The sequence below is a fragment of the Aulonocara sp. 'chitande type north' Nkhata Bay genome, linkage group LG14, assembly GCF_057382095.1.
Source record: "Aulonocara sp. 'chitande type north' Nkhata Bay isolate Kocher_YH1m ecotype deep benthic linkage group LG14, A_spYH_male_GT1.1, whole genome shotgun sequence".
Lineage (NCBI taxonomy): Eukaryota > Metazoa > Chordata > Actinopteri > Cichliformes > Cichlidae > Aulonocara > Aulonocara sp. 'chitande type north' Nkhata Bay.
The window spans coordinates 27,523,778-27,536,962 of NC_141357.1; the positions used below are offsets into that span (position 1 = coordinate 27,523,778).

The 13,185-nt window shown below is 42.3% G+C and overlaps 1 protein-coding gene across 3 annotated transcripts in view; it reads left to right on the forward strand.

The window, feature by feature from the left end:
* Positions 1–7,808: 7,808 nt before the first annotated feature.
* igsf9ba (immunoglobulin superfamily, member 9Ba) overlaps positions 7,809–13,185 on the forward strand; it is a 73,865-nt gene continuing 68,488 nt past the window's right edge. For all 3 annotated transcript variants that reach the window (XM_086261863.1, XM_086261864.1, XM_086261865.1), the window contains exon 1: positions 7,809–8,066. In XM_086261863.1, coding sequence (XP_086117989.1) covers positions 8,003–8,066 — 64 coding nt within the window. In that variant the 5' untranslated portion in view covers positions 7,809–8,002. The remainder of the gene's footprint in view (positions 8,067–13,185) is intronic.

Here is a 13,185-nt window from a genome sequence, read left to right on the forward strand (position 1 = left end):
ATAATGTGTAAAAGTACAGTACAATTTACTGAAGGAATTTTCCATGTTAATTTTTATGGATTTGTTTAACCACACATTGAAATGTACCATTTATGATATAAGAAGGACAGAATAACAGGTTACCTTTTGTGATATTGATTTCACATATGAATCATGTGATCAGGATAAGGAAAATACAAGATAGCCCCAGTGTTGTTAAAGGTTTGCAGATGTAAAATCTTGAAAATCAATCAAATCAGCTGTGCCTTCATTGCATTTGTATGATTGTTGTCATTAGAAAAAGGCAGAAGTTGACTAAAGCTCTAAAATCACCTGTGAGGATATAAAGCTTATTTTAACTGTTGTGCAGAACAGTAACAGATTCTTGAACCAATTCTCTGAAGCCACTGACCCCTTTCATCCAGTAACTTTACTGAGTGTGTCAAAGTGAACGTACATTATCTGCTTTACACTCCAGGCCACATTTGTCAAGATGATGCTGAATGTGATGTGAATGATGTCTTGTAGCCTGATCCTCAAGGAACAAAAGATTTAGCTGAGTTTTTGTTTTCTCACTGAGGTTTTTCAAGAAAATTAAATGAAAAGTTGTGTGGTAGAGAGATGTCTTTAGAATAAATACTGAATAACTCCATATTTTGCATATACTTGAATACTTCTACACATCTGTGCTTACAGTACTTTTTTAAAAACAAAAAGTTCACTGAATTGTTTCAGCTAGTGATGGGTAATAGTTTAAATTCTTCTGTAAAAAAAGGAATAAACCATAGCAGTATTAAACACTGGGAACAGACTGCACTGTTCAGCTTGTAGCACTGTAAAGTTTGTCTGCTGGTTGCAAATGGGATTAACTTTACAAAAGTTATGAGAAAAGTCAAAAGCAGTAGGCGAGTTCTTTGTGTTCATTGTGTTTTGCTCACGTGCAGAGATTCCCGCCGTTGGCCACAACAGCTTGAACTCCTTCATCAACTGAGCCTCGCCCACAGTGAAGCTGATCACATTCAGAGAGGCTAAATGGCACCGTGATGCTGCACAGATCAAGAGTGTAGAATTAGACAGCGCTGCATCTACAGCTCTTTTTGCACTGTGGTATTTATAGATTTCACAAATGAGCTGGAAAATAGTGCGATGCACAGGAGAAAAAACACAGATGTTTAGAGGCTTATTGATTTTAGGTTGAACTTCAAATTTCTGCTTTTCTTCCACACCCTGGTCTTTTGCTTTATAATGATAATAGCTGGGTGTGTTTTCATTAAGAGGAGCTATTTCTGGAAGCACTGTACACCTTTACAAACATGCAAAACCATGGCAACTACACTTAGCTAAATGTGTTTTAATATAACTGTCATCAAAAAGCTGAGTGCAGGGCTTTTGATGGGTGTGGAGATGCTGCGTGCGGGTAGTTATATAGACTCACTGCAAATCAAGACTGAAAAAAATGTTAAAATTAAATTATTTAACCTTCTGAGCTAAGCTGAAAGACACATGTGAAGGATAGTGCTGTGATTCGGTGCGCTGAGAAAAGCAAAGCGTGGCGCTTCGCTACTGCCGTATTTTCCCCACAGATACACAATTTGGGCGGGCTGTTCACAGACTCTACTGATGACCACTGAACATGACAAGTGATTCTCATCTGAGGAGCACTGCAGAGAATCAAAGTGACTTTGAGGCCCTAAGCCCTCCTGCCAACACAATGGATTTGTCAGTCACATCTGCTGCTTCATAGACAAACAGAGACAAAGGACACAAAGATGTCAAATTGTTTTTGGATCCTGCTTTTAAAGGTTATGTTTAGCATTTACGCCTACTTTTAATTGTTCTCACTGATACAATAATTTCTGTGAAATGCTGCAGTGTGTCTGCGTCGGGCAAAAAACTGGAAAAAAAATTGTTCGAAAATAATTCACTTTATTTTTTCTCTGGGTTATAAAAGTTATATGAGATTTTTCTGAGACACTACAAGGCTTACTTAAGGATTATTTCTTTGCCTCGCACTAAATCCAAATGGCCCACATGTTAATTCACACAGTCCACAAAGTCAAGCTCAGCACAGTAGATCAGCTGATCTCAATGCCAGCCCACATGAGCTGAGAGCTCAGCTGATGCCCTTAGTTAATTTCAGGTATGGCACACTAATTAAGCTAATTATCCTTATACATGCTTATACAGTTGCAGCACATCTGCAGGCCACTTCGCAGCCATCCTCCACCTTTTATTCTTTCTCTTAATTAGTGTCATGGCAACTTGATGCATTTTGAAGGTGCAGATATGGTCAACATTGAAGTTCAAGCTGAGCTTCAGAATGGGAAAGAAAAGTGATTTAAGTTAGTCTGAAGGTGAAACAGTTGCAGACAGGCCGGTAGGAGTATTTTAGAAAATGTTGAACTACTGGGATTTTCCCATATAACCATCTTTAGAGTTTATAGAGAATGGCCTGGAAAAGAGAAAATATCCAGCTGTCTGGGTGAAAATGTCTGGTTGATGATACGTTGAAACCAAGCACACCATTGTTTTTCTTGTGACATTACCAATAAGTTTGATGTGTCACGTGGCCCTCTTCCTATTGAAAAAACAAAAGTTGTATCCAAGATGGCCGACTTCTAAATGGCCACCATGGTCACCACCAATCTTGAGGAGTTTGCCCCCTCACATATACTAATGTACCACAAACAGGACTTTAATATCACCAACCATTCCCATGTTATTACGGTGTATCCATATAAATGGCCCATCCTGTAGTAGGAGCACTATGAGGTAATGCAACACACCATCTATTGATAATGACTGTTTCGTCAGACATATGAAAGGGAAAGTGAACTACAAGCTAATCAATACTCTGAACTTGTAAAACTCATAGTGAGAGCTGATTCATATTTTGAAAAATTAATGCCACATTTTTTTTTGCACAAACACAAAAATAAACCATCCGTCCATCCATCCATCCATCTTCATCCGCTTTATCCGAGGCCGGGTCGCGGGGGCAGCAGCCTAAGCAAAGAGGCCCAGACCTCCCTCTCCCCAGCCACCTCCTCCAGCTTATCCGGGGGAATACCAAGGCGTTCCCAGGCCAGCCGAGAGATATAATCTCTCCAGCGTGTCCTGGGTCTGCCCCGGGGCCTCCTCCTGGTGGGACATGCCTGGAACACCTCACCCAGGAGGCGCCCAGGGGGCATCCTTGTCAGATGCCCGAACCACCTCAGCTGGCTCCTTTCGATGTGGAGCAGCAGCGGCTCTACTCTGAGCCCCTCCCGGATGGCCGAACTTCTCACCCTATCTCTAAGGGAGAGGCCAGCCACCCTTCGGAGGAAGCTCATTTCTGCCGCTTGTATCCGCGATCTCATTCTTTCGGTCACTACCCACAGCTCGTGGCCATAGGTGAGGGTAGGGACGTAGATCGACCGGTAAATTGAGAGCTTTGCTTTTACACTCAGCTCCCTCTTCACCACGACGGACCGGTGCAGCGTCCGCATTACTGCAGCTGCAGCCCCAATCCGTCTGTCGATCTCAGGCTCCCTTCTCCCATCACTCGCGAACAAGACCCCGAGATACTTGAACTCCTCCACTTGGGGCAGGAACTCATCCCCGACCCGGAGTGGGCACTCCACCCTTTTCCGGCTGAGAACCATGGCCTCAGATTTGGAGGTGCTGATCCTCATTCCCGCTGCTTCACACTCGGCTGCGAACCGTTCCAGTGCGAGCTGGAGGCCATCACCCGATGAAGCCAACAGAACCACATCATCCGCAAAAATCAGAGATGAGATTCTGAGGCCACCAAAGCAAAAGCCCTCCGCCACTTGGCTGTGCCTAGAAATCCTGTCCATAAAAATTATGAACAGAACCGGAGACAAAGGGCAGCCCTGGCGGAGCCCATCACCCACCAGGAACGAGTCCAACTTATTGCCGGCAATGCGAACCAAGCTCTTGCAACGGTTGTATAGGGATCGAATGGCCCGTAGCAATGGGCCAGACACCCCATACTCCCGCAACACCTCCCACAGGACACCCCGAGGGACACGGTCGAATGCCTTCTCCAAGTCCACAAAACACATGTAGACTGGTTGGGCAAACTCCCATGCACCCTCAAGTATCCTCGAGAGGATAAAGAGCTGGTCCAAAAATAAACCAGCAACTAAAAATAAAAGTTGAAAAGCAGGGCTATTCTGTTGTGTAAAACACTGCTGACCACTAATGGCCAAAAGTGTGAATTATTCTTAGAAACAGTCTGAAATGATTGTGACCTACAGAGCTTTTAAAAACACCATAAACAGACATGCAGCAGAACATCTGCTCAGCAGTCGACGTCCTTGACATCTTGCTTGGTGCAAGCAGGTTAGCGAGCTGCAGCCTGACTGACTGATGCTGGATGGGGCCCTCAGTGTACACACCCATATGTCTCTGTCACTAAAGCATCCGAGTCTGTGGGAGCATTTGAGCCTATGCATATTGCACTGGATTTTAAACACACTACAATAAAGGAACAGAGCCAGGATTTGCTGTGGGTTTTGTTTGAAAATTGTGGATTAAGGACACTATAACTGTATTCTTTTCCAGTTTTTAGAGTAATCTTGTGGAGGACATGGAAAAAAAAACTTGTCTGCTCACAGTGGCGACAGATTGAGATGATCCCACCGGATGATCACCCTAAAAATAAGCAAGTGTACAGGACTTGGTGGTAGTGGAGTGATATAATCTTTTATTCAAGCACAAAAAAACCCCACGTAATAAGCCTCCCTTACATGTAGAAATCCAGCAGATGCAACATGCAGCAACGTGACCTTGAATGATCAAAATCAGAAATGCTGCACCAAAATTGTACTGATACACTTTAAAGCATTCTGCAGCAAGGATGTGGTGAAACCGAAATCTGATTAATGATGCCTTCATTAAAAGAAATTACTGTTTTCCACAAAAAAAAATCCCTGAAATTATTTTCCAAACAGCACGACTGGTTCGCACTATATTTAAAAATATAGACTTTTTTATGTTCCCTTGCTCCATTTGGTAATAACTATCCTCAGCCTCCTCGATTGGAGCTGTAAAACTAATAGAAGTGGTGTTACATAAGAGATTATCCTAACTCTTATCTTTTCTTTGCCATTCGTTATAGAAAATCAAGTTCTCCATAGAAATTACAACAACAACAAAAAAGGCTCTCCTGTGGTCTTTTGAAGCAAATGTCATGTTTGTCCCCGTGGAAACAGGCTCATCAAAGGCTCGGGATATTCAAGGTATAGGCCTATAATGTGTCCTGGTGTTGTGTCAGCACTTCTGTAACTTTAGGTGAAGGTTGGAGAGGGAAGGGGGGTCTGGCGGTAATATGACCTTGTTTTGCCATGCAGCAGCCACAGCACAACGCTGCACAACTCCACCGGCAGCAATTGTGAGAATCTGACGGATGCTCCACCTTCCAAATGGCTCGAGCTGCATTGCTAACACTTCTTCCGTGCAGCTCTCTCTGTGGAGTTTAAATGTAGGGGCATGACTAAACAAGAGCTTCCTGCCACACTGCTATTGATAATTAGGACTCATAATTTATGACTCACAACTTGCATTGTATATGCCATTGAGCCTGCTGCTGAGTAAAGCCTTCCTTCCAGCAGCAGCAGCAGCAGCATTCAGGCTGTTCTCTTACTGGCACAACATGAGCTCAGGGAGGCTTTCTTTAGCATCCTGCACTGGGTCTCACACCTATAAGAGCTGCACCGAAACATGTATGCAGCATGCTACAGCTTGCTGTGAGGGAGGAGCAGATGCTACCTCTACCTCATATTTGCACGAAGTTTGATTCATTTGAACACTTTTTAGAGGCTTGGTACTGCAAAGCTCTGTGGAATTTCACAATAAAGGTATATTCAATATAAATTATTATTTTACTTACTTCCTGTCTTATAAATCCTTAACCCCTCATCTTGTGTGAGCCCATGCGAAGGCTGGAAGCAAGTAACATAGAGCGGGTGAAAGAAAAAGAATCTGAATGGGGGTAAATGCTTGCTTACAGCATAACAATAAGTGGAAGGTTTCATAAGATTATCTGAATCATGGCAAGCGGCATGGTGGAGCTGTGGTTAGCACAGTTGCCTCACAGCAAGAAGGTCCTGCATGGGTTCAAATCCACCCTCTGGCTGGGGCCTTTCTATTTGGAGTTTGCATATTGCACAGGTTCTCTCCTTCAGTCTATAGAGATGAAGGTAGTGGGGTTAGGTTAACTAGTAATTTGAAGTTGCCAATAGATGTGATGTGAGTGCAAATGGTTTTCTGCCTCCATGTGTTAGCCCTGCAACAGACGGGTGACCTGTCCAAGGCGTACCCTGCCTCTCGCCCTGTTGCAGCTGCGATGGGCTCCAGCCACACTACCACCCTGAAGAGGATGCGTGGATCACAGCTTTGGTCTTGAAAGTAACCACACCTGAACCTGACACCTTTATGAGAATTTAAGGTGACATTAGTGCAGCACCACCATCACCAAATCAAAGAATGGGCAATTATCTTTTGTTTGAATATTCCATCAAAATGTCCCACATCTGAGATAAAGTGCAACTCATCTCGAAGATGAGTTAGAGACTGTGTTCTGTATGATACTTCAGTATGCCTGTCCCTTTTAAATGCTACTGCATTTAACACATATGCCCGAGTTTATGTGGAGGAGGCTTAATGCTTGAGGTTTAATCCCAGTAAAACCTGAGCCCTATAGTGGATTTCAAATGTGTGCTAAAATATTCAAATGCGTTATGACAATATCATTTCACTGCATGGTTTCCAGACAAAAAAAAAAAAAAAGGGGGGGGGGTGTCTTTGATTTTTTTTTTTTTGGTCACATTTGTAGATTTTTCTTTGATTTCACGCAGGAGCAAAAAAAGAAAAAAAAGGAGGGAGGGGTGAGACAGACAGACAAGACAGACAGAAATGTCGAGGCAAAAATGAGACAAATTCGGCTGCAAGACTTTGCTAAAATGATAGATCACCCACATGTTTATCTTCAGTAACAAGGCAGCAGCGGCGGCGGCGGCAGGAGCGTGTAAGGAGTGTAGTTTGTGCGCGATCTGAGCTGATGTGGAGCAGCCAGAGACGCACAGGCGTTCTGAATCCTCTGTGGTCATGCATGTAGAAAAACAGAGGGGGTGAATCTGAGGCACCCTTATCAGTGGCAACCATGTGTACGCAGTGGGCAGCATGATGGAGCTGCATCCTCACGCTCGCGGCCATCGAGGAAAAAATAGTGGAAAACGCTCTCGCATGTGTCGCCACACCCAGCAAATAAAGCCAGACACGGCACAGTAGCGAAACCCCCCAAACCCCTAAAAAAACGAGTGTTTTAAACCGGCAACAGCGACATGACAGCTACCGACGGCTGTGGAGGAGCCACAGATGAGTCACACAGCTCCACCAGCGTCCCCCATTTTCATTACACACACAGTCAACCTGCAACCTATGTAGCGGGATTGGGGGGGGAGGTTGCCAGTATTGATATGAGGAATAATGCAAAAGGAAAGTGGGTGGATGAATGGATGGCGTGCGGTGATGGTGCACGTGGGGACACTTTAGGAGAGGTGTTCAAAGATGTGGACACGGGCTCTCTTGTCAATGCGCATGATACTGCGGTTCCACTACTACGGCACGCTCCAACTCACCTTGAATCGGCGCACGGCCGATTCTCCTGTCATTCGGGTGCGGGGCGTAAGGAGAACCAATACACGCCCCAAAGACTCAATCAGCAGCCAATCCAGTGACAGGAGAGGCGGACCTGTGGCTGCATTCTCACACTTGGTTTCACTATGCGCTCGTAAAACGGCTCCGTCTACTACAAACGGTGCAGGTGCTCTGTCTCTTCGGGAGAGGATGCGGATGGAAGGACGGGGGAGGGAAGGGATGAAGGGAAACGCCACGAGGAAAGAAAATAGGATATGAAAAGGGGCTTGTGCTAAGAGACCGCGAGGTGCAAGGTCGAATATGAGAGATTGGTTGAACGGGGCACTTTGCGTGGTAATAGCTGGTCGGCAATAGTACTATGATTTGGTATGTGGCCACTCTGATAGCAAGTGTATTCAGCACCAGAGGAACGGCCGCTCAAGGTGAGTTGAAGTGCAATATATCTTGTGCCGCACATAGCTTTTGATTTCTGCTGTCTTCGCGTGCTCTTGGTGCTGCTTGTTCTGATCGCAAGAGATTTTTTTTTGCCTCCCCCCCCTCCCTCCTTCTTCTTCTGTATGTTAGGTCATATGAACTGTGGGGCAATTTGATTCTAACAAATGGCTGCATATCTCATATGTCACGTGAAAGTTTAGCCCTGGTTAAAGGCTGTCAGGAAAACAAAAATTGCCTTGAAAACGGCCTGGCTCATTTACATGGTTACCTGAAATGAGATAGCCTAATTCTGATAACACATCCATGTGTCCACGATGACTGATCACGGCAAAGATAGCTCTATTAATGTGGCTGGTGGGTTTGGCCCGTGTATGTGAAATATGTGAGGCTCATTTGGGTGATAAAGCAGCGAGCAGATTGGAAGATAACGTCCCTGCTGCTGCTGCTGAGGGGAAATGTGTGCATTGTAGGCTATCATAGCAAGCAGTCCCATTTGAGTTCTCCAGAGAGGGGTGTGACCGTCTCAGCCCTCAAGATGGAAAAGTAACTAAATAATGCATCACGTGTCAGATAAAATGCACTCTTGGATTTGATAGAGCCCGCTGCAGCATGCATGGGATTCGTATGCTGAATTTCACATTGCACATGGATGGAGGGAGGGAGGGAGGGGGGTCACGGTGCTGTATGTGATGCACTAAGCACCCAGGCTGCAAGACTCGCCTTGTGCTGATCTAAGAGCTTCGTAAACTAGTCATTCCTACAGTTACAACCTGCACAATCTCCCTTTTGTTCATATTTATTTATTTATTTTTACCAGCACTCTGTATTGACCCATGTACTTACTTAACCTTGCTTTTCCACTTGTGTCCAGAGGAGGGAGACATCTGCCAAGTTGTCCCCTAGTACTTATCCCAATGACCCCCACATACCCAGTCAAAACTGGTCTGCTCACAGGTCTGACTCCTCCTGTGATGTCAGCCAAGGCCAAGATAAGCCCAATATGAAATCTTGAGCCAATGTAGTGAAACGAGTTTGATTTAGGAAGAGAAACCGCTCAGAGGGTTTTTTTTAAACACTCATCATCTGCCTTACATAGATGGGGATCTTAATCATATCGATTCAAAGGTGTTGTCTGATATAGTCACTGCACAGAAGGTGATTTAAGCCTCACAGGCTGCATGAGAGAATCACAAATCACGACATAGGCTATTAGTGACTACAAATGAGAGGCGGTCTACTTCAAATATTACAGGGACCCTAAATATACCATCTGATTGTAGCCTGCTACCACGAAAAATCACTGACAAAGCATGAAAACACCAACTGTGCCTTTTCTTGACTGTTCGTGAACTACAGCGCACACTGACCTGTGCTCAGAGTTTAAGGATTTCTGGCAATAAATGAAGTGTTTTGATGTAATTTTTGGTTAATAGAGAACAAGAAACGACGTGTTAAGTATCAGTATAGGTACAGTTGAAAATAGTTGAAAATGTAGCATACTGCTAAAACATTAACATCAGTATTTACTCTGGCAGCTAATTATTTGGAAGAACATTACTACTTTCATGTGTGTCCATTAATTGAGAATCTACACCCTGCCGCTATTTAGCCTAGCTTAGCATATGCACTGTAGGCAAGGTGAAACAACTACCCTGCTATTAAAATGTTATATTTTTCATAAAGTTTGATGGATTTGCCACTGCAGATTATGTCATTTATTCTTGATCATTGCTTCCATGTATGGAGGCTTCAGGTCCAATTTTTATATTCCAATGGACAAAACAAATGGCCAGAAACTTACTTGCTCCAAAGAAAGAGAATCAAAGTTGGATCTCAGATGAGCTGAGACTTGGCTCATTTTCCATGGCTGGGTTTTTGTTGTATGTGCACTTTGCTCAGTGTTAGGGATTAATAAATGACCGTGAGCCTGCAGCAAAATGATGACATGTTTCAAACTTAAATTCATGATGTCTGGTGACTTGTCTCAGAAATAGTTGCACATATATATTTTATTGCATAAATGGAGAATGTTTTGTGTAATGAGATATAATTATTATTCTTTCGTATACTATCAAATTTATATAATTAATTTTTTTAAGCTACATTCAGTTGTTTTTCAGGTTATTTAATGGGGAAAAATATTCTTTTTTTTAACTTATTAATATACATTGACTGTGGGATTGTGTCTTCCAAAAATAAATTAAATTCTCATAAACCTAGACTTAATCAATTAAAAATGCATAGGAGCAGACATTGGTTTGATGTAGTGGCTGTGATCCCCCGCCTTCTTGAATATACTGGTTGAGATAGTTTGATTACATTCTCACATTGTATGAGAATTCATTCACTAAGTGTCCAAGTCCAACGATGTTAAATCCACTTTAATGAATGTTGTAACAGAGGCTAACAGAGGCTAAGAGCAGCAAACGGAGGCTAACGGAGGCTAACGGAGGCTAACAGCAGCTAATACCACAAAAGCAGCAGCACTAACTGACAGAAAAGTTCTCAGCCTCAGCACCTCAGTATGACTGTCATTTGAGAGAAGTGAGCTTCACTGACTCATCAACTCGTATTGGACTCCTTTTAAGTTTTACAGCCTCCTCCACCAGAAATGGTTGTAGACACATATTGACAGGGTAAACAGCAGACTGACAGCCTACACTCACTATAGATGAATGGTGACCAGAGTTTTTTGTCCTACAGTGGCTACTGTAGCTAGGATTGTGCACCTAAATTGGGAGGGATAAAAACATATAGAGGTAAGATTTTACACAATGTAACTTTCAGATGAGATTGTATGTTAATATTTGATAATGTATTAAAATAAATCACATTTAGATATTTGGATAAACGCTACAAGATAAGAATTTTAGGAAAGAAAGTTCTAATTGAACACATACAGGATAGACATACAGGATAGCCTCAGAAAGAAAATCAAAATATAATATACTGATACACCTGCAGTGACAATAAAACTGATTTTTGGACTAGAATTGTCTTAAAACACTAAGTTGTGTTAATGGTACAACAGGGTTTTGCACAGGCTTTACGCCTCCTTTATAGGGACTTAAAGTGCATTTTGAGATGTAGACGAGGCATCATCTGCAAACGTGTTTGCTGTAATACACTGTGAGGCATGCACAGAGCTTATAAAATTACAATGAGTAGTTTAGAAACCCTTCTGAATAGGTTCTGATCCTTCATGGGTTGATAAGTCTTAAACAGTTCTTGGCAAAAATTTGGATTTCCATCTGAAAGAGACGTGATTCCTGGAGTGTGACCAGGACTCTCGAGTAAAGCAGCACTGAGTTATAAGAAAGTAGTCCCATAATTCGTTAATTGAGTCTACTGCTGTCATTTAGGTAAGGATTACTTTGTATTGTCATTTTCAAGAGTTGTAAAACCACTCCTCAAAGTATTCTGCAGGAGGTCTCTTCCTGTTAAAAGGGAACTTTTTCCTTCCCACTGTTACCAAGTGTATATTCATAGGTGGTTGTTTGATTGTTGGGCTTTTCTCTGTATTATTGTAGGGTCCTTACCTTACAATATAAAGCACCTTGAGGCTACTCTTGTGATTTTTGCACTATGTGAATAAAACAAAAAAAATCAAGAAGACTCAAGAAGAATCAAGAATCATTGAATGGAATTATTGTAAAGTGTAGGAAAGTTTCTGATAAGACTTCAAACTCATTCAATTATCATGCAAACTAATATTTTATGATCTATCTTATTTGATCATCTAACGGCTATCTCAAAAAGTAGCATATTAGTGAACCACTAGGTAATCATCAGTTTGTAGTCATTCTTGTTTTTTAATTAGTAGCTCCCCTCAAGTCCTCATTAACCTGCACCATTAACTGAGCCACACACAACGGTAACTACTCATTTGTTACTGATTATTTCCAACATTTGTTACTCTTTTTCTTTTGCCCCAAGTAGCGACACACCACAGAAAGAAGGTGTTTAGTAGGATTTAAGGACTGTTACTTGTTGTTTCTGTGTCTCCAAAAGCAAACAGAGACATTATTTATAGTTAAGCTTCAGCGTCCTCTTTATGACCTCTTCACCAAATGTAATCAACAGTTTCAACATATTTTTCTGATTCGGTGAACAATCAGTCACAGGAACTAGACATTTCTTATTTTTTATTTTTGCCAAGTGTCCATTGGGGAGACGGCATATGGTGAGGGACAGCTGAGGTTAGCTCAGCAAAGTCAACAGTGACTTGGCAACCAATGAAGGTGAAGCGTGAGGGACACTGACGGCAATACAGAAGTAATTAATTGTCATTGGCCATTGTTGGGAAGTGGTACACTTGAAGGACTATTTTCAGAGTCACTGATGGCTTACTGATCTCCTCCCTGGTCCTCTGCTGGGACTCTCTGTTTTTTAAGAGTTTGTCGAGCTGGCTTTTGGCCAGATGGTATTCATCTGTATTTGTCTTCTTGTGAACCACCTCCTTGATGTTTCACTGGATCCGGAACTCCCTCATGAGCCATGGCTTGGCATGCTTGCTCTTAAATGAGCTGGATATACAGATGCAGATGGGATTTATGAAGGTGTCAGAAATGTCACTCACATATCTGAGGGCTCCCTGAAGCACCGAGGCACCGTCTGAAAACCCTCCTACTGCGTCTGTGGGTCCTGATTCAGATTGTCGTTCAGATAAATGGGTCTGCCTTCGGTTTTTGTCTGGATGCTAGAACTGTCTGGGACATTAAGTGAGGCTGCAGTTCGTGATATGGTTGAAATACTGTTTTGACAGCAGAGTTTTAATTTGTCTGACATCCACTGTGGCTTCTTTCTTTAAACTTCCTCTACAGTTGGGTTTAATGATGTTTTATGTGTTGACTGAATAGGAACTGTGATTTTTCTATAAGATCTAATCTTTGTGAACAGCAGTCAAAAATTAGGTTTAGGTAAGCAAGGCTAATCTGGTGATAGTTTCACAATTTATTTAAAATGACTAAAAACACAACAAATAAAGAGTTAAATTTGGTTTAGATTTAATTTATGGTTTAATGTGATTAGAGATTTAATATGATCCATGTTTGATTTTTTTCTTCACTTTTAATTGAGAATTAAAACTGTTTTTACTTAATGAAT